We start from the raw sequence: 25,002 nt of genomic DNA on the forward strand, positions 1-25,002 counted from the left end.
GACTGGTGTCCTTTTAAGAGGACATCAGGATGCAGATGCACAGGGAGGAACGTGACACAGGCAAGAGATGGTCATCCATAAGCCAAGAAGAGAGCCTCAGAAGAGACCAACCCTACCCACACCTGGATCCCAGGCTTCAACTCCAGAGTTGTGAGAAAAGAAATTCCTATTGTTTAATTCACCCAGTCTATGGCACTTTGTATAGCAGCCAGCACAGATGAATACAGAGTGTGGGAGTTATGATCTCAAACCGTGTCTGTTCATGACCAGAAATAAATCAGTGTTAACTGCTTCTCTAATATGAACAAATCTTTTGGAGTCTAAGCCATCAACTCAAGGCACTCAGTAAGTAGCACCTTAGGTTTTCATTATGAAATGAAATTTTTCTCTTTCCTATGTTGGACTCCTGAGTGAGGATATTCATTTGTATACTCTTGGTGGGATCGATGGGTGGTGGGGAATAAAAGGGCAGTAGTGGAAGAAACAGGTTTCATCTGAAAAAAAAGTGAGTAAGATTTTCCATGAGCTTAACTTTATTCCTAAGCAGGAGGGAAAGAAATACAGGCTAGACAAAGGGAACTCTAAACCCGTGTTCTAAATGCCAGCGGAATCCTCAGAGAGGGAAGCAGCCAGAACCTGGGCTCTGGGAAGCAAGCACAGGCTCTGTAGACAGCTCCTCCGTGCTCTGCCTTCTGGGTTACATCGAGCCTCTTAGCAACTAATTGTGAATGTCAGTAAGGTTGTGTCCTGTTTCAGTGAGAGCCCCACGAAACATTTTATGATCCAAACTTTGTACATGGAAAGTTTAATATTTTCCTGCTGTTTTTAACATTGATGAATTTTTTACTGTATGATTACATTTAATAACTGTATCTGAACAAATTAGAAACAGGCGTTCTTTCCCCCTTTTAAACAAATGCGGATATATTCTGTTAATCTGAAGAAGAAGAAACGATGAAATCAATCTTATCTTATTTGTTAGAGGATGCCAATTAAAAATACAGAGACTGACCCATCAACCAGGAAGCACCATGTCTTTGAGTTGCACTAACTTTACGCCTATGACCTCCACCGTGCCTAGCAGTGCAGAACCCGTATGTGAGGGGACCTGTGAGCATGGAGATTCACTGCAACCTGTCCTGTGATGGCTGAGATCTCTGTTGGGTCTCATGAATTCAGAATTCTGAGTCCAGTAGAATGATGGCAGGTTGCCCCATCCTGCCGCATGCTTTGAGGGGACCCTGTCACTGCTGCCCTGTGCCCCCTTTGAGGGGACAGAGTGGGCAGGACAGGAGGGAGTTCCTTCATGAATCCTGTCCCCAAATGCATACCAAGGCTCCCTCCATTTTAGGCACTACGCTACCCATAGTGAACTACAGCCATAGCCTTGTCCTCATGAGAGAGACAGGCATTGGTCAGGTAGACAAATACAATAAGTAATTAAAAATCTGTGGCAAGTTCCAGAAAGGAAAAGGCAGGAGCAGGGAGGTTCTGTGAGAATAAAAATATTAAGAGAAACCACCTCTAACCTGGATGCCAGAAAATGTTTTCAGAGGGCTTACTTAATTTGGAAATGTAAAGAAGGGAATTCAGCCAATCTGGGAATGGGAGGACTCTTGTTCCAGCTGAGGGAGCAGCCTGTGCAAACGCCCTGAGGCATGAAGGGGCACAGAACGTCCAGGGCTTGGAAAGAAGTCTGGGCTGGAGGTGGTGAGTGAGGGGGAGGGGCCCAAAGAAAAGACTTTGGGAGCAGACAGGGGTCAAGTCACCCAGGGCCTCAGCAGCTATCTTGGGGATTTATTTTATGTTAGTTTAGGTGCAATGTAAAGTTAAAAATAAATTGTAAGCTTTGGAGTAACATTATTTGTGATTTTAAAAAATGATTCCAGCTGCTGAGTGGAGCACAGACCATAGGTGATGAGAGAGAGAGAAAGAAAGAGGAGTGGACTAGCTGGGGCTGGGGGGATGGGGCAGACAGTGAAGGGCTTACTGAGGGCTGAGAATGAAAGAGGCAGTCAGCACTGCACCATCCACCTACTTATTCACAGGCTTATTCACCTACTTATTCACAAGAGCAAATAAAAGATGAGCAGAAGGTTAAAAAATCAACAGAATCAAAACTGCACAGGCAGCAGCTATTGATACAGCCTAATATACCTAGAAGGAGATAATGTAAAGAACATGGAAAACAATATTCAAAATGACAGTCACAGAATGTCATTTTGAATATTCTGAATAAAACGTTTTGAATAAAATGTTACAGAATTGTTAGTGACACAAATCCACATATCTATCAACCTCAAATGAATCAAAGACGAATACAACCAAATTTATATTTATAAACATTGTAGTGAAACCATAGGTCATGATGGCAAATAAAATATCTTAAAAGAAACAGAAAGAAAAAATAGATTGCCATGAAAAATTACTATTCCTAAGCAACAAGATAATCCAGAGGCAAAACTTCAACGTGCTGAGAGATAATAACTATCAACAATGAATTCTATACTAAACAATATGTAACCTTTCTAGATTGAGATGAAACAGACAGATTCAGACAAAAACTACAGACCCACAAGAAATGGTGTTTAGAAGAAAGTGCTCCAGAAACCAGGAAATGACTACAGAGATGCAAGAAGGAATTGTGAGCAAATAAATTGGTAAATGGTGGTAACGCTAAAGACAAAAATGATTCCATATAATAATAAATATGATGGGTAATTTGTGGGATTAAAAAACACAGTACTGAAAATTGTGGAAAGCAAAAACAGTACTGAAGTAGTGGACAACAATAGTTTAGAGGTTGGGAGCTGGTGATTAATTAAAGCAATCTAAGCTCCTCTGTTGTTGGGGGAAAAGAATGCTAATAATTAACTTTAGACTTTGTAAGTTAAATGTGCATGTTAAAATTGCTGGGGTGACCACAAAATGAGCATAAGTAAAGTGAAAACTAGAAAAGGGAAAGATGGAAAGGAAACATAAACACCATAAAGCTGAAAGCTGTAAGTCCAGACAAGCAAAGATAAGACTCAACAATAGAAAATAAGAGTAAGATAGAAAACATGAATTCAAATGTATCAGTGATGGCAATCATTACTTAGACCAAACACATTGATTGATTGTCAAAGTATCAATGAGATTGTCATGAGATTTCAAGGTAAATTTAATTTTAAAAATAGACAAATGTTGTTTATAAGACACATAAACACAGAAAAGTTTTATGAGATTGTCAAGGTAAATTCAATTTTAAAAATAAGCAAATGTTGTTTATAAGACACATAAGCACAGAAAAGTTGAAAGTGTAAGGATATAACAGGTAAATACCAACCAAATGGAGGCTTTTGTCCTTATATTAATATCAGACAAAATAAATTTTTAAGGCATTGCTATTGATAAAGGGAGTCACTAAATAAAGATCGAAGAATCAATTCACTAGGAAAATATAACAATTTTAAGCTTATAAACATCTAATAATGCAATATCAAAATAATAAGACTGAAACTGATAAAATTACAAAGAGACACTGAAATGGTCTGCATTTGTGTCCCTACCCAAATCTCACGTCCAACTGGAACAGGGGTCTGGTGGGAAGTGACTGGATCACAGGGTGGATTTCACCTTGTTCTTGTAATAACAAGTGAATTCTCATGAGAACTGATCATCTAAAAGTGTGTGGCTCCCCCACAACTTCTCTCTGTCACCCTTGCTCTGCCATGGTAAGCCATGATTGCTTCCCCTTCACATTCCACCATGATTGTAAGTTTCCTGAGGTCACCCACCCCACCATTCCTGTAGAGCCTGTGAAACTGTGAGTTAATTAAACATTTTTTTCCCCACAAATTATCCAGTCTCAGGTAGTTCCTTATAGCTGTGTAAAATGGACTAATACACTGACAAATCCACTATCAACAGTGGGAGAATTCAGCACACATCTCTCAATAATTGATAGATCAGACAGGCCAAAACCTCAGTAAGAACAGGGCATATTTGAATAATGCTACTAAGAAGCTTGATCTATTGGTCACATTTGAAACCCTGCATCCAATTACAGAAGACACACCCCTTTGAGGCACACATGGAAACTGACCAGGCTTTAGACCGCAGAACAGGCCATAAACATTTTTCAAAAAATCTTTATGACATCAGCCATTTTCTCTGACTATGTGAAATTAACTGAATATATATATCAGTAATTATAATAACAAGAACGGTAACTTAAAAAAACAGCCTGGATTTGAAGCTCAGCTCCCCCAACTCAGGAGCTGTGTGATCTTGGGCAACTTGCTCAAACTCCCAGTGTCCCACTTTTCACATACATAATGTTGGGGTCAGAACAGTCCTTCTCTATAGGGCCGTTGTGAGAATTTATGCTGATGAATGTAAAGTGTAAAGACAGATATTTGACATATAATAAGAATTCAACAAATGCTGGCAATTTTTAAAAACACCAGACATTAGAAAACTGAAAAACATACTCAGCTAATTCATGGATCAAATGAGTCACCATAAAAATTAAAATAAATTTAGAATCAATAAACTGAAAATCTTATATATCAAATCATGGTTGATATAACAAATGCAGCATTTAAAAAGAAAAGTTATCATTTTAAATGCTTATAATAGAAAAAGAGAAATGGAGAAAGTGAGATAACCTTCAAATTAAGATATTATAGGAGGACCAGGAGAATAAACCCAAAGAAAGTAGAAGAAAATAAGTAACGGCCAGGCAGGGTGGCCTGTAATCCCAACATTTTGGGAGGCTGAAGCAGGAGGATAGTTTTAGCCCAGGAGTTTGAGACTAGCCTGGACAACATAGTGAGACCCCAATTTCTACACAAATTTAAAAAATTAGCTGGGCATGATAGCATGCACCTGTAATTCCAGCTACTTAGGAGGCTGAGATAGGAGGATCACTTGAGCCTAAGAAGTCCAGGTTGCAGTAAGCTGTGATCACGCTATTGCACTCTAACCTGGCTGACACAGTGAAACCTTGTCTCAAAAGAAAGGAAGCAATAAAGGTCAATAAAATAGAAAAGCCAGATATAGTAGAGAGGATGAACAAAGCCAAAGGTTTATTATTTGAAAAAATATACAAAATAGATCAAGTGACAAGACAGCTGTGGAAAAGAAACAATATTAGGAATGGCAAAGGAGCGTAGCTACCCATAGAGCAAGGGTTAAAAAAAGAACAGGGTATCATAGACTTTATGGTTGATACATTTTAAAACTAAGAAGAAATGTACAAATTACTAGGAAAATAAAAATTGGCAAAACAGACTCAAGAAGAACAGAAGATCTGAGTAGCTTATAACCAGGAAAGAAACAGAACCAGTCACTTTACATGTTCTCAGAAAGAAACCACAAGGTCTGTTTAGCCTTATAGTTATATTTGTACCAAATATTCAAGGAAAAGATAATACAATTCTATAGAAACTCTTCCAGAGAACAGAAAAATAAGGAACACTTTCAAGTGATTTAATGAGGATGATATAGCCTGGATATCCAAACTAGATTAAGGACACCCCTAGAAAAGAATAGCAGAGGCCAACCTCACTCATAATCACAGAGCAGAAAACCCTAAACAAATATTAGCAAGTGAAATCAGCAGCTTTTTAAATACACAAACATACATTATGACTGAGTTGCATAGTTCCCGAAACTCAAGATTTATTAACAATAGAAAATTTGTTAATGTAAATTCACCACATTAATAGTTTAAAGGGAAGAAAACGTGCAATCATCTCAATAAAATAAATGCAGATAAATAATTTCATAAAATGAATATATTTAAAATTTAAAACCAATCAAATGAATATACACATGCACAAAACTATTTATAAATGAAGAGTAAAACAGGCTTTTTCTTAACATAATAAAGATTATCTGCACAAGTTCCACACAGATAATATCTTTAATGGTGAAATAATAAAGTCAATGATAAAATATAGGTGCCTATACGAACCACTTCCTTTAACCATTGCACTGGAAGTTCTTGGCACTTCAATAAAATAGACAGAGAAACAAATGTAAATGATTGAAAAGGAAGAAGCTATCATTTTTCTCAGATGATATGACTATCTTCATAGGAAACCCAAAAGAGCTACAAATAGGTTATTAGAATTAACATGGCAATTTAACTAACTTGTTGAATATAAGATCAACATACAAAATCAAACTCCATTTCTATATGCCAGCTTCAAAGTATTAGAAAATAATTTTAAAACTACCACACATTATAATAGATACCTGCTCAGCTTTTTTTATTCTTTGGGAACTCTCTTAGCACCCACAGAGATAGGGCATCCACCAACACGTTCATGACACGTGACCCCATTCCGTAACCAGAAATGGCTGAGTTGGGAAGGACTCTGACTCAACTGAGATGGGGATTCAGCATTTGATCTGAGAAACACCATCTCAGAGTGTGGCTGGAAAAGAGATGCTATGAATTCCATAGCAACTGACAGTCTTAAATGCAGAGAAGAACAAGGAGAATGGGCAGACACCAAGAGATGCAAAGGCTGAGACTATGGGTCCCAAGAGATGGAGAGATCCCCCCCCCCAGCACAGATTGGGGAACTCCAAACCCCTTCCCAGTCCCTGATTCTAATGAGACCTAAATTCCAGAACTTCTCTCTCCCTCTCTCTCTCTCCATTTCTCGCTCTCTCTCTGCCCTTCCTCCTTAAGATTGATTCTTCATTCTTGCTGGAGAAAGTTTATAATTGACCTTTTTTACCTGCATCCAAAATAATCTTAACTAAGAACGTCACACATTGAGAAGTCAACTTATAAAACCACATCTCCCCACCACCAACCTTCGTGTTTCTTGCTGGGCTATGGGGTGAATCATTCTGGAGAGTTATGAACTGTCTCAAGGGAGAGTAAAATGAGAAAGTTAAACAACATACAGTGGATTCAAAATTTGGCAAATTGGCCCAAGATCTATGCCAGTTCTGTCCATTATTCTCTCCTATGTCTGGCTGCTATCCATTCCTTACGAAATTTATAATCTCCTTGTTTATGCCCTTAAGAATTTTGGGCTGAGACCCTCAAAGGAATGTTGCCAAATAAAATGGATTATCCCTGGGTCATTTTAGCAATCTCTCTTTTCCTTATCAGTGATGAGCGTCAGTTTTACTGCTGGCTACTCTCCCCCTCTAATTTGCCTGACAAGATAGGACCTACTAACCTAGGACACTCACAAAGATGACATATGGACTCTCTCACGGGGGAGCGATTTTTTCCAGTAACCACAGATTAACATCAAAAGACAGAGGCTTGTTTAAAAGCCATGGACTTATGTTAAATGAGGGTTAAGGGTAGAACATTCATTAACACGGAACCCAGAGGGCCAGGGAAGAAAGTTATCACCTGCCAAAAAAAGGGGGCAAAGTTCTGAATTAGGGATAATAGCCTTCATTTGGAAGGCCTGCAGAACCTTTGCCTCTGCCTTTTAGGAGATCTGGAGAAATAACATCTTATTTCTGGCCTTGTTTGTCCTTCCATGGAAAAATAACTCCTACTCACAAGACTATTGGAGGATTAAAGGTGACAACATCTGTACATGTCCCTAGTGCTTCCTCATAGCAGGGGCTCAGAGAATGTCAAGGAGTCAAAAATGATTTTTTTTTTTTCCAAAAAATAAGAGCTGATTCCTCTAATCTTAGAGCAAGGTTCTTTCAAAGTTGAATCATTTATAATCACAAGGTGATTTTTATTGTGCTGTCTTTGTAAATCCCTACAGCCAAATAGGTTAGGGTCAGCAGAATGCTCAGAAAGTGACAGCAGAGGAGAGGAGAAGCCTAGGCTTTAATCCAAAGCCCCGGAACTTTGGGATTTTTCTTGAAGGGTCTTGACCCTTCCAGAGAAACATATCTCTGACCAATAAAATAAAAAGAAAGGGAGTTGGTCAGAAACCAGTTGATGCCCTGGAAAAATGAGACTCTTGAGCAAAGAATCTGGCTGATAAAGTTGTCTTAGTAACCACTGAGAAGGCCCTTCTACTAGAGGGCAATATTGACACTTGGACCACAGACAGATCCTTCTTGGGAAGTTTGCCAGATTCAGCCTTGGACTCTCTGAGTACGGACAGCGCCTGAACTCCTTCCACCTATCCACAAGTCATTTGGCATTATGGTAAAGCTCAGCTCGACCCTGTCCTGCCCACAAACGCAATTCCAGCCAGCTGGACTCAGCTATCCATGACCCAAGCACTAGCCAGAATTTTTCATGGTTCTGCATCTTAAGAAACTGTATAGGAAGCAAAAGGGCCTCTGCCACATCAGATCTAAGTCAGCCCGACCTACTGGTCTGCAGTGAAGTGTACATGTCTCGGGGGTTGCTGTGAGAAGCTAAGTATTTAAACAAACACCATCTTTGTTATTCCAGGGAACAGTAAGTCTGCAGCATCCATGTTGGAGGGGAGATCCTCGAGTGACAGTCTCTGCTCGCAGCAGCCTGCTGCCTGCCTGGTGCCCACTTTGCCTGGAGGACTGTTGCAGATGAGCTTCGAGTCCCACCTAGGGCTGGGCAGGAGCCCACCGTGCTCTTGCATTATTCAGTCTGTTTGTTTTCTCCAGATGGAGTCTCACTCGGTCACCCAGGCTGGAGTACAGTGGCACAATCTCAGCTCACTGCAACCTCTGCCTCCTGGGTTCAAGCCTCTCCTGCCTCAGCTTCCCAAGAAGCTGGGACTACAGGTGCACCCTGCCACACCCAACTAATTTTTGTATTTTTAGTAGAGATGGGGTTTTACTGTGTTGGCCAGAATGGTCTTGATCTCCTGACCTCATGATCTGCCCGCCTCAGCCTTCCAAAGTGCTGAGATTACAGGCATGAGCCACCGCGCCTGGCCTCAATCTGGTCTTTTTTTTTTTTCATAGTTCTTCTGGATCTTCCTTGGTCTTTGGCTCCTGAGTGCTCTTAGCCATCTGCATTCACAATCCCTGTGCCCTTCCTCTGTAGCCCACAGAAACCAGGAGCCACATGGAACAAGCAGGAACAGAGGCCACAGGCTCCTTCAGGAGTGGAGTAAGGGCTTGAGCTCCAGCATGCAGGCTTTGCAACATCTCTTTGGGATTCCCAGAGATCTGATTTGTTTATTTCAGGCCTTGGCTCTGTTCCAAGCGTTGGTTGATGCCAGATAAATGAGGTGGTGTTGAATCTCCCTGAGGAGTTAGTCCTGAGACAAAGTCTACTGAATAAGCAGGGGGCTCTGCCTCACATCACTTTCTGAAAAAATTTACAAACACTTGCAATTGTTTCAGTGTTCCCTTATGCAATCATTAAATATAATCTCTCAGTCACTGCCGGCTGGATTACATCTCCAAGCAGCAAAGAGCAGCTCTGCATCTAATGTGAAAGGAAGGATCAGCACGTGTTTGCTGATAACCTTATCGTTGTGCTAGGTTGCAGAGCTTTTTTGAGACTTCACTGCACTCCAATTTTGTAGTTTTTTTTCACTCTGCTTTGCCTGTTTCTGTTCTTCTTCATGAAATTCTGGAACACACTGAGGAGAAACAGGGCAGCTGGGGGCAGATAAGAGAAGGCCCTCCACTGATGTGGGGTGACATAAAGTCCTGCTGTGGGGACTGGCCCTGAGGGCATGGTGGCATCTTCTGGTGTTAGTTTCAAAGGAGCCAAGATGGAGGGCACAGGCTCTGGCCATGGGCATCTGGGCTCAGGTAACGCAAGGGCCAGGAGACACTGCAGGAGGTCTTTGTGAAGAGTGTAGCTCTGTAGGGCCAAGACCATCAGCTGAGCTCCAGCTCTCCCCAGTGGAGGGCTGGTAGAGACCCTGTGGTGTGTTTAAGTCCTGGGCCTGTAGACCCTCATGCTTTGGTGTCAGCAGTGGCCGAGAAGGTGGCTTTCCTCCATGGTCCAAAGCCACACCCCGAGGAACCCCAACCTAGCAGCTCCCATGTGTGTCTAATGGATCCTGGTGGCAGAGGGGGAGAAGAGAAGGGGAGAGAGTTCAGATCTTTCAGTGTGATCTGTTACTACATTCAGCAAAAGGCAAGGAAAGGAGAATCAAGCTTTACTGAATATCTACCATGTTCTGGGCCTTAAGAGAGAAGGAAACTGAGGATCCCAGTGGTAAAGTCCAAGGTCACAGAGCCGTGACCATGAGATTCCAACCACACCAAAGCCAGCAGCTCCCTTTCCATGACAAGGAACCTCTTGTCTCTCAGAATGCCCCTCTCCATTGTAAGGCAGAAATGTAAGATCCAGGGCTTCTTCCCCTATTACGCTCTCAGAAGAGTTTAGAAATTCAATCTAGGTTTGCCTGAATATGGAGAAAGAGGCGATGTGAAACCAGAACTAAATATCAACAGTCTGAAGAACTTGGTTGACCCCACCCAATCCTTAAAGCAAGAAGGTGGGAATCGAAGCAAAGCTACCAGGCCTACCTCACATGACTAATCAGAGTCAGCAGAGTTCAGTTTTCAGGCAGAATTCCCACATGGCCAGGTGAAGGGTTTTCATCACTTTCAAATGAGGCCAGTTTGATTCTCCCCTTACATACTGAGATTAGAGGCTGAAATGCAGAACATGTGTAAGCATGAAGCACTGGCCACAGGGAATGTCACAGCTGCATGCCAAGAGCGGAGCTCTGCCAACTCCTGTTCCAGCCTCTCCTTGACTCACCAAAGGGGTTTGGGATGAGTAATTTCACCAGATCCCACCTCACTTCTCTTGACTGTATAACAGGGGGAAACAGCAGGAAATGTCAGAAAGACTAATAGGAAAAGAAGGGTCTGGTCCTGGTGGCTGACTTCCACCACCATGGGAAGGTCCACTCCAATTAATGCTAACCACTGGGAAGGTCAGCAAGACATGTCTATGGACACTGAGTCTTGGGAAGTGAGGACCTACCCAAATTCACATAGTTGGAAAGTTACAAGTTAGATTCAAACTCTGCTCATCCCATTAAGGAGAACTCTGCTATTTTCTGAAGCAGAGAGGGCAGAAGCCAGCACAGCTCAATTTGCATATGGCAGAGTAGTCTCTGACTTCTATTCCATGCCCTCTATTAACATATACTAAAATTTATTCCATGCCCTCTATTAACATATGCTAACATTTATTGCATATGGCAGAGTGGTTTAGAGCATGAGCTCTGGACATAGTCTCTGGGTTCAAGACATGGCTCTCAATTTCTGAGTGGGCAAAAGCTGAAACCATTCCCCCTTGAGAACCAGAACAAGACAAAGATGCCACTGTCATCACTCATATTCAACATAGTACTGGAAATCCTAGCCAGAGCAATCAGATGAGAGAAATAAATAGAAGGCATCCAAATAGAAAGGGCAGAAGTCAAATTATCTCTGTTTGCAGATGACACAATTCTAGGTGGATAAAACCTTATAGTATTTACCCAAAAGTTCTTAGAGCTGATAAACAACTTCGGCAAAGTTTCAGGATAGAAAATTGATGTACAAAAATTAGTAGCATTTATATACATCAGCAATGTCCAAATTGAGAGCCAAATCAGAAAGGCAATCCCATTCACAACTGCCACAAAAAGAATAAAATACTTAGGAATACACATAACCAGGAAGGTGAAAGATCTCTACAGTGAGAATTACAAAACACTGCTCAAAGAAATCAGAGATGACACAAACAATTGGGAAAACATTCCATGTTCATGGATTGAAAGAATCAATACTGTCAAAATGTCCATACTGCACAAAGCAGTTTACAGATTCAGTGCTATTCCTGTCAAACTACCAATGACATTCTTCACAGAATTAGAAACTATTTTAAAATTCATACAGAACCAAAAAGGGCCTGCATAGCTAAAGCGATCCTGAGCAAAATGAACAAAGTGGAAGATATCACATTATTTGATTTCAAACGATACTACAAGGCTACAGTAATCAAAGCAGCATGATACTGGTACAAGAACAGACACATAGACCAATGGAACAGAATAGAGAGCCCAGAAATAAGGCCACACACCTATGATCACCTGGTCTTCGACAAAGATGACAAAAACAAGCAATGGGGAAAAGACTCTGTATTCAATCAATGGTCCTGGAATAACTGGCTAGCCATATGCAGAAAATTGGAACTGGAACCGTTCCTTACACCATATACAAAAATTAACTCAAGATGGATTAAAGATTTAAATATAAAACCTAAAGCTATAAAAACCCTGGAAGATGACCTAGAAAATACCATTCTGGACATAGGCCCTAGCACAGATTTCATGACAAAGATGCCACAGCAATTGAAAAAAAAAAAAAAAAAAAAATTGACAAATGAGACCTAATTAAATGAAAAGGGTGTTTGCACAGCAAAAGAAACTATCAACAGAATAAACAGACAACTTACAGAATGGGAGAAAATATTTCCCAACTAGGCATCCAACAAAGGTCTAATACCCAAAAGGAACTTAAGCAATTAACAAGAAAAAAACAAACAATTCTATTTAAAAGTGGGCAAAGGACATGAACAAGACACTTTTCAAAGAAGACATACATGCAGCTAACAAGCATATAAAAAAATGCTCAACATCACTAATCATTAGAGAAATGCAAATTAAAATTACAATGAGATACCATCTCGCACAAGTCAGGATGGCTATTACCAAAAAGTAAAAAAGTAACAGATATTGGCAAGGTTGCAGAGAAAAGGGAACACTTATACACTGCTGGTGAGAATGTAAATTGGCTCAGCCACAGTGAAAAGCAGTTTAGTAATTTATCAAAGAACTTAAAACAGAATTACCTTTTGACCTAGAAATCTCATTATTGAGTATATGCCCAAATTAATATAAATCATTCTATCATAAAGACACATGCACACATATGTTCATGGCAGCACTATTTACAATAGCAAAGACATAAAATCAACCTAAATGCCCATCAGTAATAGACTGGATAAAGAAAATATGGTACATATACACCATGGAACACTACACGGCCATAAAAAGGAACAAGATTGTGTCCTTTGCAGCAACAAGGATGGAGCTAGAGGCCATTATCCTAAGTGAACTAACACAGAAACAGAAAACCAAATACCACATGTTCTCACTTATAAGTGGGAGCTAAACACTGAGTACACATGAACACATATAGAGGAACAACAGACACTGGGGCCTACTTGAGGATGGAGGGTAGGAGAAGGGTGAGGATCAAAAAATGACCTATTGAGTACTATGCTTATTACCTGGGTGATGAAATTAGCTGTACACCAAACCCCCATAACACACAATTAACCTATATGACAAACCTGCAAATGTACCCCTGAACCTAGAAGAAAGTTTAAAAAGTTAAAAAATAAAATTATAAATTATATGTAATAAATTTATATACACATAAATAAATTATAAAGTCTGTTAAGGCAGTAAACTGGGGCAGACATAGGTTCATCTGACTTATTTCCTTCGTCTCAAAGATCACTGTCCTTCAATGCCTGATATCCAGTGTCTTGCAAACTGTTTAGCCTAAATATATAGTCCATTTTTTTTTATTGTTTCTGCCACCTGTTACTGCATCTTGATCAGAAGTCTCCTAATGCTGAAACCTCAGGGCCTCCTCTCTATTCCATGTACCTGGCTTCCTAGGAACAAGTACCTAGTACACTGTTCTGTAAATAAAGAGAACTTAGCAATACTTAGCAATGATTCTTAATCAGCAACCATTGAGACTTCGAAGTGCTTGCATGAAAACAAATTATGGAAATTTGAACCAGTACTGTCCATTTAATGATCATATTGTGAACAAGTTTTCTTTTTTGTGTAAAATCTTATTTATCCCAGGTTTTATGCAAAAAAGAAACAGATTATATCACAAAGGTAAAGCTAATTAGAAAAATTATAACTCAGAAACAAAGGAGTAATTGACTAAAATATGATTTAATTCCAAAGTTTCCCTTCTATTTGTACTCTGCATGTATCTACCTCACTACTAAGAATGTTCTTTAAGTAACAGAACATTACTCTTGCAACATTCAGCCCACTGCCCAAAGAAAGCACAAATTGCCAAGGCTCCTGTAGAAATAGCCAGTTTAAGACTGATTTCCTAACACAGAGTGATAATGTTATTAAACTGACCACCAAGTGTTATGGAAGCATCAATTTGTAAAGAGAAAGAATCCTAGAATGCAAAGGTTTGAAACCACAGAGCAGTTCAAGAGCAATAGTGCTGGGATCTTGAGTTCTCAGTGAGGCCAACCTTGCGGGGCTGCTGTGTGCACTCATTCCTTCCAGATCCAAGATAAACCAAGCAGTTAGAAAGATCTGATCACTTTCTGTGTCAGTGCTCAGGAGACATTTGAAGGCCTTTGTCTCTTTCCCACTTTCAAATACAAAATCTTAAATCTCAAGGGCTGAATTAATAACATTCCAGTGAAAACTAAGTTACCATATTTTGGTCTCAACAGAAGCCAGATTTTGGTTTCTAGCAGGGCTAGAAAATGTATGTCCTGGAAACTCCAGCTTCTTTGGATCACCACAGACACACTCTGATGACCCGGAGCTCTCAACTTTATATAGCAAGACCCTTTCTGTTTGATCAGTGAGTCTGGGCTGTGTTTTACAAACAGTAGGCTACAACACATGAGCAGGTCATGAAATCAGTTTACTGTATCATGACTTGCTTTTTAAAGAATGACACAAAATAAGAAAATATGAGAGCACCTCACAATAGTAAGGCAGTACTGTTTCATAAAATTTCTTTTTTCAATTTCATATATGCGTGTTTGTAAATACTAGGTTGTAAAGATTTGTAAAGAAAAGCATACCTTTTACTTTGGGTTAAGGTCAAAAGAATTTGAAAACCACTGGTCTAGAAACTAATTAAGCATTCTGTGTTCAGCTGCTGGTGGGAGTGGACATTGGTTTAACCTATATTGACAATGCCACTCATCATTTAAATCAGGGGTGTCCAGTCTTTTGGCTTCCCTGGGTCAGACTGGAAGAAGAATTGTCTTGGGCCACACATAAAACACACAAATACTAATGATAGCTGATGAGATTTTTTAAAAATTCAAAAAGATCTCAAATGTTTTAAGAAAGTTTATGAATTTGCATTGGGCTGCATTCAAAGCAATCCTGGGCTACATGAGGCCTGAGGGCCATGGGATGGACAGGCTTGATTTAAAAACTTGATTCCCAAAAACAATTCCAGGTATGTGCAAAAATAAGTTAGGTACCAAGGTACTAGAATGCTTTCTATTGTGTTGTTTGTAATAATGAAACAATTTGACATAAGCTGAGGGATTGATTGAATGCATTATGGTACACCTACAAGATAAATGGTACCAGCTATGAAAATTTTACTTCAAAGTAAGGTGGTAGTAGAGTTGAAGCAATATCCATGTCAAGTCTTAGGTGAAGAGGGGAGGTTATAACATGTAAATACACACACACACACACACACACACACACACTGCACAGAAAGAATATACTACAGACAATAAGAATCGTCTCTGAGAAGCATAATTTTGGGATATCTTTACTTTTTTTTGTGCTTTTTTTTATTCTCAGAAATTACTATAATGGATATGCATTATTTTTGTAATTGATAAAAATATTGCAAGAAATGTGATTTCAAATAGACTTTGCTCAGCAAAGTGCCCTCCATGGATGATGCTCACTTCAGGCAATGGTAACAAACACTGAAGTTAACAGTTGAGAGAAAAAGGATTTTACAGAGGCCTATGGTTAGAGTAGCAGCAAAAATTAGGTGCAAGATGCACCCCATCTTGGTAAACTGTATAATAATTTTTCATGCTCCCCTCTTCTCAAATCCCCCATCTCCTAAACTAGACACACTGACATAAAAATTTGTCCTTAACAAATAAGCTGTCAAGACAGGTTATGCAGTTTTAGAGCTAATGAATATCATCACTGCTCTGTTTCTGAGTAGTCTGTAGGCAAAATGAGTGTTCTTTCTCCCTCCAAAAGTAACAAAATTATGTTTTTTTTTTAAAAAAGTGTTCAGGGTGTAAAAATAATAATCAAGCAAGAAAAGATCAGTGAGCCAAGTTTTGTGGATTAATTCCAAGTTCTAAGGGTAAGAAAGAAAACAGACGCACAGGGCATTCATTCATTCATTTATTCACTCATTCATTCATTCATTCATTCATTCTTTCTTTCTTTCATTCTCTCTGCCCATCAGTCTATCTGGCCATTTGTCTGTCAGCTGGTCATCACTCAGTCCACAACTACCTTCTAAATATTCCACACAACAGTCAGACTTAGGCTGTACTGATCAAGGACTTGGTCCCTGCCCTCACTGCCCTCATAGTCTAGCCTCATAGTTTACTCATTTGTAAAATGGCAATAAGTGAGAATAGCTGACATGAAGTGTCCATAAGTGCCAGGCATCATGCTGCAGTGCTGCAGGCTGAGCCTCTGTGCACTCAATAAGCTGGACTGTGTGGTGCTGGGCCTGACAGCACCACAGAGCACCTGCTGCAGGCAGCTGTGCAGACAGGGTTGGCCCCTTCTCTAGGTCTGGTTCCTGCTTTTTCCCTTTATTCCTTTCCTCCGCTGCATCCTCACTGAGACCCAGCCATGCCCATCATGTGTTCTTCAGTGCACCACAGACTCCCACACCCTCATTCTGTGTTCAGATTCCCTGGCCTGGCAGGTCCTCCAGCCCCACCTGGAAGGCTTTTGCTCATTCTTTAAGTTGCTCAAGTGGCATGGCTTGGGGACTCTCCACTTCATGCTGAGTACTCTGAGCCCCTGCTACTGCACGGGGCCTGTCTCATTGTGCTGCACTCTGCAACCACCTGTCTACCTTGCACAATGGCAAGCAATAGAGACCATGTGACATCTTTTTTCTCCAAATCCCCAGCCTGGGCACATCAAGGAAACATCAACTCCTACTTCCTGAGTCCATGTGTGAAGCATTTTATGCTCTTTGTCTCATAGAATTTAACTCTCACAACATCTACAAGGGAAGGCTTATCTCCATATTATGGAGGCACAGGGTGGGAATAACTGGCCCAAAGTCAGGCCCAGGATTACTGGCTTCAAAGATGGTAAATATGTGTTGAAATGCTTTTTTTTTTTTGAAGCAAGATCTGCCTAGTACGACAAGCCAAAAAAAAAAAAAAAAAGGAGAGCGAGATGGTCTTCAGTATACTCTCAGTAGCTCCAGACTCAAGTACACACTTCACTCCCAGGGAGTTCCAGCCTGAAAAATAGGCAGTGTGTGTGCGTGTGAGCTTAAAACAATTAGAAGATGCTTATTCTTTTCTTTCAACAAATATTTGTGTCTCTACAAATATCCCCATGCTAGGTGTCAGGTGGATTGTGGGTGGGGAGGAGAAGGGAAGGAACAAAGAATTCAGGGCCGTGATATTGTGATCTAATAAGAAATGCACATTTTGTTTCATCCCTTGTTCCTGACACAGATCTCCTAAAACTTTTGTAATTTCCGGAGAGATGCTAGAAGCATTCTTTGTTCTAAATTTGCTCTTTGAGCCTAGTTCCTGACACAGAGCTCCTAAACCTCTTGCAATTTCCTGGGTGTTGGAGCATCTTTTGTTCTAATAAGGCAACTCCTAGTGGGCACCTGGACAGCTTCAGGATGGGGGCTGGTCATCAGAAATGCCAAGTCATGCTTAGAAGCTCAGAGCTTTTATGCCCTCCCTGAAATCCCCACCATCCTCCAGGAAGGAGAGGGGAGTTACAGATTGAGTTAATAATTGATCATGCCTATGTGAAGAAGCCTCTATAAAAATCCCTAAAATATGTGGTTCAGAGAGCTTCCAGATTGGTGAACACATCCTTGTACTGGGTGGGGTGGTGCACACCAACTCCAGATGGACAGAAGCTCCCATGCTCAGAACCTTTCTGGACCTCAGCCAGTATGTCTTTATCTGTTTATCTGTATTCTTAATTATTTCCAGTAAACATTTAAGTGTGTCCCTGAGTACTGTGAGCTGTTATAGCAAATTACTGAACTTAAGGAGAGGGTCATGGGAATTCCTAAATTATAGACAAATTAGGCAAAACTGTGGGTAGACCAGGAACAGTGTCTCACACATGTAATTCCAGCATTTGGGGAGGGTGTGTTGGGAGGATGACTTGAGGCCAGGAGTTTGAGACAAGCCTGGGCAACACAGTAAGATCCCCATCTCTACCAAAAATAAATTAGCCAGATATAGCTACTTGGGAGGCTGAGGAGGGAAGAATCCTTGAGCCAAGGAGTGAGCTGTGATTGTGCCACTGTACTACAGCTTGGATGACAGTGAGACCCTGTCTCAGTAATAAAACTAGTGGGGGTAACCTAGAGAACTGCTATTTGTGACTGGCATCCAAAGCTGGGGGAAGATTTATGGAACTGAGGCCTTAATCTGTGGAGTCTGCATGTACTCCAGGTAGCCAGTGTCAGAATGAATCAAATTGTAGAGCAGGGGTCCCCCGTCCCCAGGCCACAGATCGTACCAGACCGTGGCCTGTTAGGAACCAGGCCACACAGCAAGAGGTGAGCAGTATCACTGCCTGAGTTCCTGTCAGATCAGCGGCACCATTAGATTCTCATGGGAGCATGAACCCTATTGTGAACTGCACATGTGAGGGATCTAGGTTGTCTAATGACTGATGATCTGCGGTGGAACAGTTTCATCCAGGAACCATCCCCCCTACCTTGACCCCCTGACCCCCAACACCACCATGGAAAAATTGTCTTCCACAAAACCATTCCCTAGTGCCAAAAAGGTTGAAGGCTACTGTTGTAGAGCACCCCATTAATGTCCACAGAGAATTAGAGAACTGCTTGTTATGGAGAAGCCACACATCTGGTGTCAGAAGTATTGTGAGCAGAGGACATAGCATTTGCCTTTTAGGCCCTCTGCCCTAGGTTGCTTAGGAGCTACTGGGTGCAGAGCTCTGTGAGGCAGTGTGCCTGGGGGGCTGGCATTCCAGCAGGGACTGTGTCTTCTCTAACAGGGTGGGGTCATTTCTGCATTGCTGGGTGGTCCTGGGCAGCATAGGTGAGCATGACAGGCCAGACCACTGGACAGCAGACAAGGTCGATTGTTCTAGGTGGTATTTCCAGGGCTCAGCATTGACCCTGGGGAAATATGGCATCCCATAATGAGCACTGGAGCCAGGACGGAGAGATGAGGGTTAGGATGACAAGAGGCACACAGGAGGGTCTCTGTGCAGGGAGGCTATAAAGGCCTGGGGATAAGAGAACCTTGGGCCTATCTGCCCATGAACTGTGAGAAAGGGAAAGACCCATGGGAGCCCAGAGGACCAGGAGCCTACAGGGGGTTCTGAGTGAGCCCTCAGGCTGAGTCACTTGTTAAGGCTAGTTTCTGAGCTCAGGGCCCCCAGCAATGCCCCAACCCCCCACTATGTGGGCTGCCCCTGCCTGCAGGGCCACTTCAGACTGAACCCCCCACCTGCTGACCTAACCTTCTTACTCTACCCCTGAATCCCTGGGCTGTGTTCCCAGCTACTGCCAGCCTGCTGATTGAAGGGACAGCCACTCCTGGAGATGCAGATGGAAACTAACCCCCTGACAGGGCCCTCCTTAGCTAAGGAGAGTCACATTGAACCATTGCCCCAGCTGCCTTGGGGAACCTCAGTTACTGGCCAGCTTTACCCTACACCGGCTATTATTTTATTCTCCATTCCCTTTCTTTTCCATGTTGACCCCATGCAACATCCCCAAAGGAATGAAGCAGACATGCCCCACCTACCACCATTGTCAGGGACACATCTTCACTCAGACACCTAAAAGAAATGATCACACTGGCTTTCAGATGGATAAACACCATGGATCACATGGGAGAGTCCCTCAGGCTCTGCCCTCAGCTCTGCCTCTTATGTAGGCTCAGCCCATCTTCACCATTGCCCCTCTGTACAATCTGTTAGCTCCACACTAAGGGAATTGGCTTTCCAGAAGTTTATCCTTCCCTTTTTATTTTCTACAGCTGCCCTCAACCCATTTTCTACTGAGGCTAAAACTCTTCATCTTCCACTTCATGTTCAGAGGTGCTGTTTTTAGGCAAATATTTAATGAAGTTCAGCATGAAATTCAGACCAAAAGCCAACAGGGGCTCCCTCCTCCCATTCTCTTCTGGGGTGTGGTCTGGAGTTCCAGGAGCTGCTGCCTCTGGCCCACACTGGAATGAAACGCATAGCAGGTCCTGCAGTCCTGCCATGCCACTGCATCACAGGCCCACAGCCTCATGCTGCTTGCCCTGTTCTCAGACACCCAACTTGAGTTCACTTTGTCACAGGCTCTGGACCCCTGCATGGGTGCAAAAACCTGCAGAGTCCTGTAGGGCCTCTGCTCTCACAATTGCACAAAAATCCAGCTGCTCTCAGAGCCCCCCTCAACTCCCCCAAATGTTCATATTGGGATTTCTCACACCTTGTGCTTCTCACCACACAATCCACTCTGAGACTGGGGCTGGGGGCACACCAGGAAGTCTCTGAATGTTCCGCCTGCTGGGTCTTCACCAGGGGTTGGAAATCCTCTAGGTCATTTCCTGTGTTCTCCCCAAGGGATTCAAATATTGGAGCAGAGCTTTGATTGTCTGAACCTTCAGTGGCCCTTTCCCACTCTGTCTGCCAAGTTTTGGTGGACTACCTTTGCCTCACCAAGTTTCATGACACGTATTGCCTGCCTGCACGGGCCAGCCATTTTACAAACATGACCTCTATCAGTCCTGGCAGCATCATATGAGGGAGACACACAAGACTACAGGCTGGTAAGGAAGGAACCCGGAGTCACCGCTAGTTGGGATTTCCATTTGACTCTGAAGCATGTTTTCTGCCCACCCCACAGTGCTCCCCCAGTGTGTCCCATATCATAGGGACCCACAGGGCTGCAGGCCTTGGGGTTCACCATTCCTCCGGTGCACTTGCGGCAGTCCTGCAGGCAGTGGATGTTCTCCCAGGTGCTGTAGGCCTTCAGCCCTGTCACCAGAACCTGCAGCGAGCGACTGCTGATCAACTCCTTTCCCTGGAAGACATCCTCATCCAGGAGGGCCCCAGCATGCCTGTGGGACAAAGCAACCAAAAGTCTCCACCACAGCATTCTCTCCTCTGCTTTCTGTCCAAGTTTACTTTTCTTCCAGTTCATTTATAGGCCTCACCACTCACACTGACATCTGTCTAGGCACCCCTTGACCCAGCCAAAAGTGGGCACTATGCTCAACTCTCCTCTTCTTTTGGTTTACACACATAGGATCATGTTCCAAATTATTTTCTTTTATCCAGACACAAAAAGTTTCACGTGCCTCTTGTATTCGTAACATTTTAATTCCACTTCCATCGGAAATTCTGCACCTTACAACAATACAGTATACCTCAATTCCACTACCCCATCCACTTTGGTACTGTTGAGATTTTATATATAAAGATATGTGTGTGTGTGTATATATATTATATATATATCAACACAGATCTTCTACATGTGTTATAAACCTCATTGCTACTTTTGCTTTAAATAATTTATATTTTTCCCTAATCAACATTGTTGAGGAATAATAAAATAATGACATTTATTCAAAGTGCACCACTTGAAGAGTTTTGACAACGATACATACCCACGAGAATAGTATTGCAATCAAGCTACAAAATGCCTTATGCCTTTTTGCAGTCCATTCCTTTCTTTACTCTCACCCCAAGGCAACCACTGATCTGTTCTTTGATACTATAGATGAGACATATTTTATGTAAATGGAATGGCAGATTATGTGTTGTGTCTTGCTCCTTTCAATCAGCATGCTGTTTTGAAATTCATCGACATTACAATATGTATTTATAGTTGTTGCTTTTTATTGCTAGTAGTAATCTAGTCTATGTAACGCACTCATCACATTCATTTATGCATTCACTTGTTGATGAGCATTTTGGTTGTTTTCAGTTTGGGACTATTGCAAATAAAACTGTTATAAAAATTAATGTACAATTCTTAGAGGAAATACATGTCTTCATTTTTCTTGAGTAAATATGTTGAAGTTAAATGTCTCAATCATATGGTAGATACATTTTGAACTTTTTAAGAGACTGCCAAATAATTTTCCAAAGTGGTTATGCAATTTTACATCCTTATCAGCAGTGTATAAAAATTCTAGTTCTTCTACATTCCTGCCAAAAATTGGTCTTTACAGTGTTTTAAATGTTAGTCATTCTAGTGTGTGTGTAATGGTATCTCCTTATGGTTTGAATTTGCATCTGGAAAATGTAAATATAATTTTCTGTTTCATAGGATTGTTGGGAAAACGGAGGCTCAAGTGAGGTAAACATACCTCAGTCAAGGTCCCACATGCATGAGGGCAGAGGTAGAATTTAAACCCAGGGCTCTCTATTCCTAAATAGCATGCTCTTTTCATTATAAATAATGTTCCTGTCAGTGCCCTAAGCAAGTTTGTGGCATTTTTTTTTTGAGACAGAGTCTCATTGTGTCACCAGGCACCAGGCTGGAGTGCAGTGGCATGATCTCAGCTCACGGCAACTTCTGCCTCCCAGGATCAAGCAATTCTCCTGCCTCAGCCTCCTGAGTAGCTGGGAATACAGGTGCACACCACCACGCCCAGCTAATTTTTTGTATTTTTTAGTAGAGACAGGGTTTCATCATGCTGGCCAAGATGGTCTTGATCTCTTCACCTCATGATCCACCTGCCTCAGCCTCCCAAAGTGCTGGGATTACAGGTGTGAGTTTGTGGCATTTTTATCTATGCTATAGTATCATCACCCATGCTCCAGGCTGTGACTATAACACAATGACTCTCAGAGAATCTCATAAATGGGCATTTTTAAAAATGTATACATAATTCCCCACTAATATCTCCAGTCTCTCACACACCCATCTCTCCCCATTCCCCAGGGATGGAAATAGGTGGAAAATAAACAATAAATAGTCTGTAAGAAAAGGATTGTGAGAAACCACAGACAAGCTTCCAACTTCCAGGTGGAGAGGTGTACCAGTGGCTCTTGCTCTTTGTTGTACCCTTATGTTTGTTTAACAAAGGAGTCTGGGAAGTCTTCCATGTTCAGTGTGTTTTAGAGTACAGGAGGAGCATGTCTTAGGAAATTCTCATATAAGAAACCCATGGTGGCCCAAAAGACAAATTAGGAAATAGAAATTCTTGAGACAAAATTATTTCTCATTTCTAAACATGTTTATTTAGATGATGTCTCAAGAAATGAAAGGTATTTGTTTATGGGTTGCATCCACTCAAAGAACAGGTTAAACAAAGTATTAGAACTGTACTAGTCTGTTTTTACACACTGATAAAGACATACCTGAGACTGGGTAATTTATAAAGCAAAGAAGTTTAATGGACTCACAGTTTCACATAGCTGGGATGGACTCAAAATCATGGTGGGAGGCAAAGGCATGTTTTACATGGTAGCAGGTAAGAGAGAATGAAACCCAAATGAAAGGGGAAACCCCTTATAAAACAATCAGATCTCATGGGTGTGGTTTTTTCTCTATACTGTTTTTGTGGTAGTGAATAAGTCTCACTACCACAAGAACAGTACAGGAAAAAGCAACCCCATGATTCAATTAGCCCCCACTGGGTCTCTCCCATAACGTGGGAATTATGAGAGCTAAAATTCAAGATGAGATTTGGGTGTGTACACAGCCAAACTATCATTCCACTCTTGGCCCCTCCCAAGTCTCATGTCCTCACATTTATAAACTAATCATGCCTTCCCAACAGTCTCCCAAAGTCTTAAGTCATTTCAGCATTACCTCAAAAGCTCCCAGTCCAAAGTCTCATCTCAGACAAAGCAAAGCAAAGCAAGTCCCTTCTGCCTATGGGCCTGTAAAATCAAAAGCAAGTTAGTTACTTCCAAGATACAATGGGGGTACAGGCATTGGGTAAATATAGCTGTTTCAAATGGGAGAAATTGGCTAAAACAAAGAGACTACAGGTCCCATGCAAGTTCAAAATCCAGTGGGGCGATCAAATCTTAAAGCTCCAAAATGGTCTCCTGTGACTCCATGTCTCACATCCAGGTCGCACTGATGCAAGAGGTGGGTTCCCATGGTCTTTGGTAGCTCCATCCTTCTGGCTTTGTAGGGTACAGCTCCCACTCCCAGCCGCTTTCACAGGCTGGCAGTGAGTATGGCTTTTCCAGGTACATGGTGCAAGCTGTCAGTGGATCTACCATTATGGGGTCTGGAGGATGGTGGCCATCTTCTCAAAGCTCCAGTAGGCAGTATCCCAGTGGGGACTCTGTGTCAGGGCTTCAACCCCACATTTCCCTTTCACACTACCCTAGCAAAGGTTCTCCTTGAGGGTCCTGCCCATGCAGCAAACTTATGCCTGAACATCCAGACATTTCCATACATCTTCTGAAAGCTAGGCAGAGGTTCCCAAACCTCAATTCTCGAGTTCTGTGCAACTGTAGGCTCACCACCACATGGAAGCAGCCAAGGCTTAGGATTTACACTCTTTGAAGCCATTTCTCCAGAGGTACCTTGGCCCTTTTTAGCCATGCTAGAGCAGCTGGGATGCAGGGCACAAAGTCTGTAGGCTGCACACAGCAGGAGGACCCTGAGCCTGGCCCACGAAACCATTTTTTCCCTCCTAGGCCTCCCAGCTTGTGATGGGACGGGCTGCTGCAAGGTCTCTGACATGCTCTGGAAACATTTTCCCCATTGTCTTGAGGATAAGCATTTGGTTCCTCATTACTTATGCAAATTTCTGTAGCAGGCTTGAATTTCTCCTCAGAAAATGGGTTTTTCTTTTCTATTGCATCTTCAGGCTATAAATTTTCTGAACAATTATACTGTTTACCTTTTAAAACAGAGTGCTCTTTACAGCACCCAAATCACATCTTGAATGCTTTGCTGCTTAGAAATTTCTTCTGCTAGATACCCTAAATCATCTCCCTCAAGTTCAAAGTTCTACAGATCTTTAGGGCAGGGGCAAAATGCCACCAGTCTCTTCGCTAAAGCATAGAAAGAGTCACCTTTATTTCAGTTCCCAGTAAGTTCCTCATCTCCATCTGAGTCCACCTCAGCCTGGATTTTATTGTCTCTATCATTGTTAGAATTTTTGTC

General features: G+C 41.8%; 1 protein-coding gene across 1 annotated transcript in view; it reads right to left on the reverse strand.

The window, feature by feature from the left end:
* ACOXL (acyl-CoA oxidase like) overlaps positions 1–25,002 on the reverse strand; it is a 389,909-nt gene that overhangs the window by 180,781 nt on the left and 184,126 nt on the right. Inside the window, 1 exon segment of the mRNA XM_078348358.1 lies at positions 20,827–20,980. Coding sequence (XP_078204484.1) covers positions 20,827–20,980 — 154 coding nt within the window.

The sequence above is a fragment of the Callithrix jacchus genome, chromosome 14 (genome assembly GCF_049354715.1).
Source record: "Callithrix jacchus isolate 240 chromosome 14, calJac240_pri, whole genome shotgun sequence".
NCBI classification, from domain to species: Eukaryota; Metazoa; Chordata; class Mammalia; order Primates; family Cebidae; genus Callithrix; species Callithrix jacchus.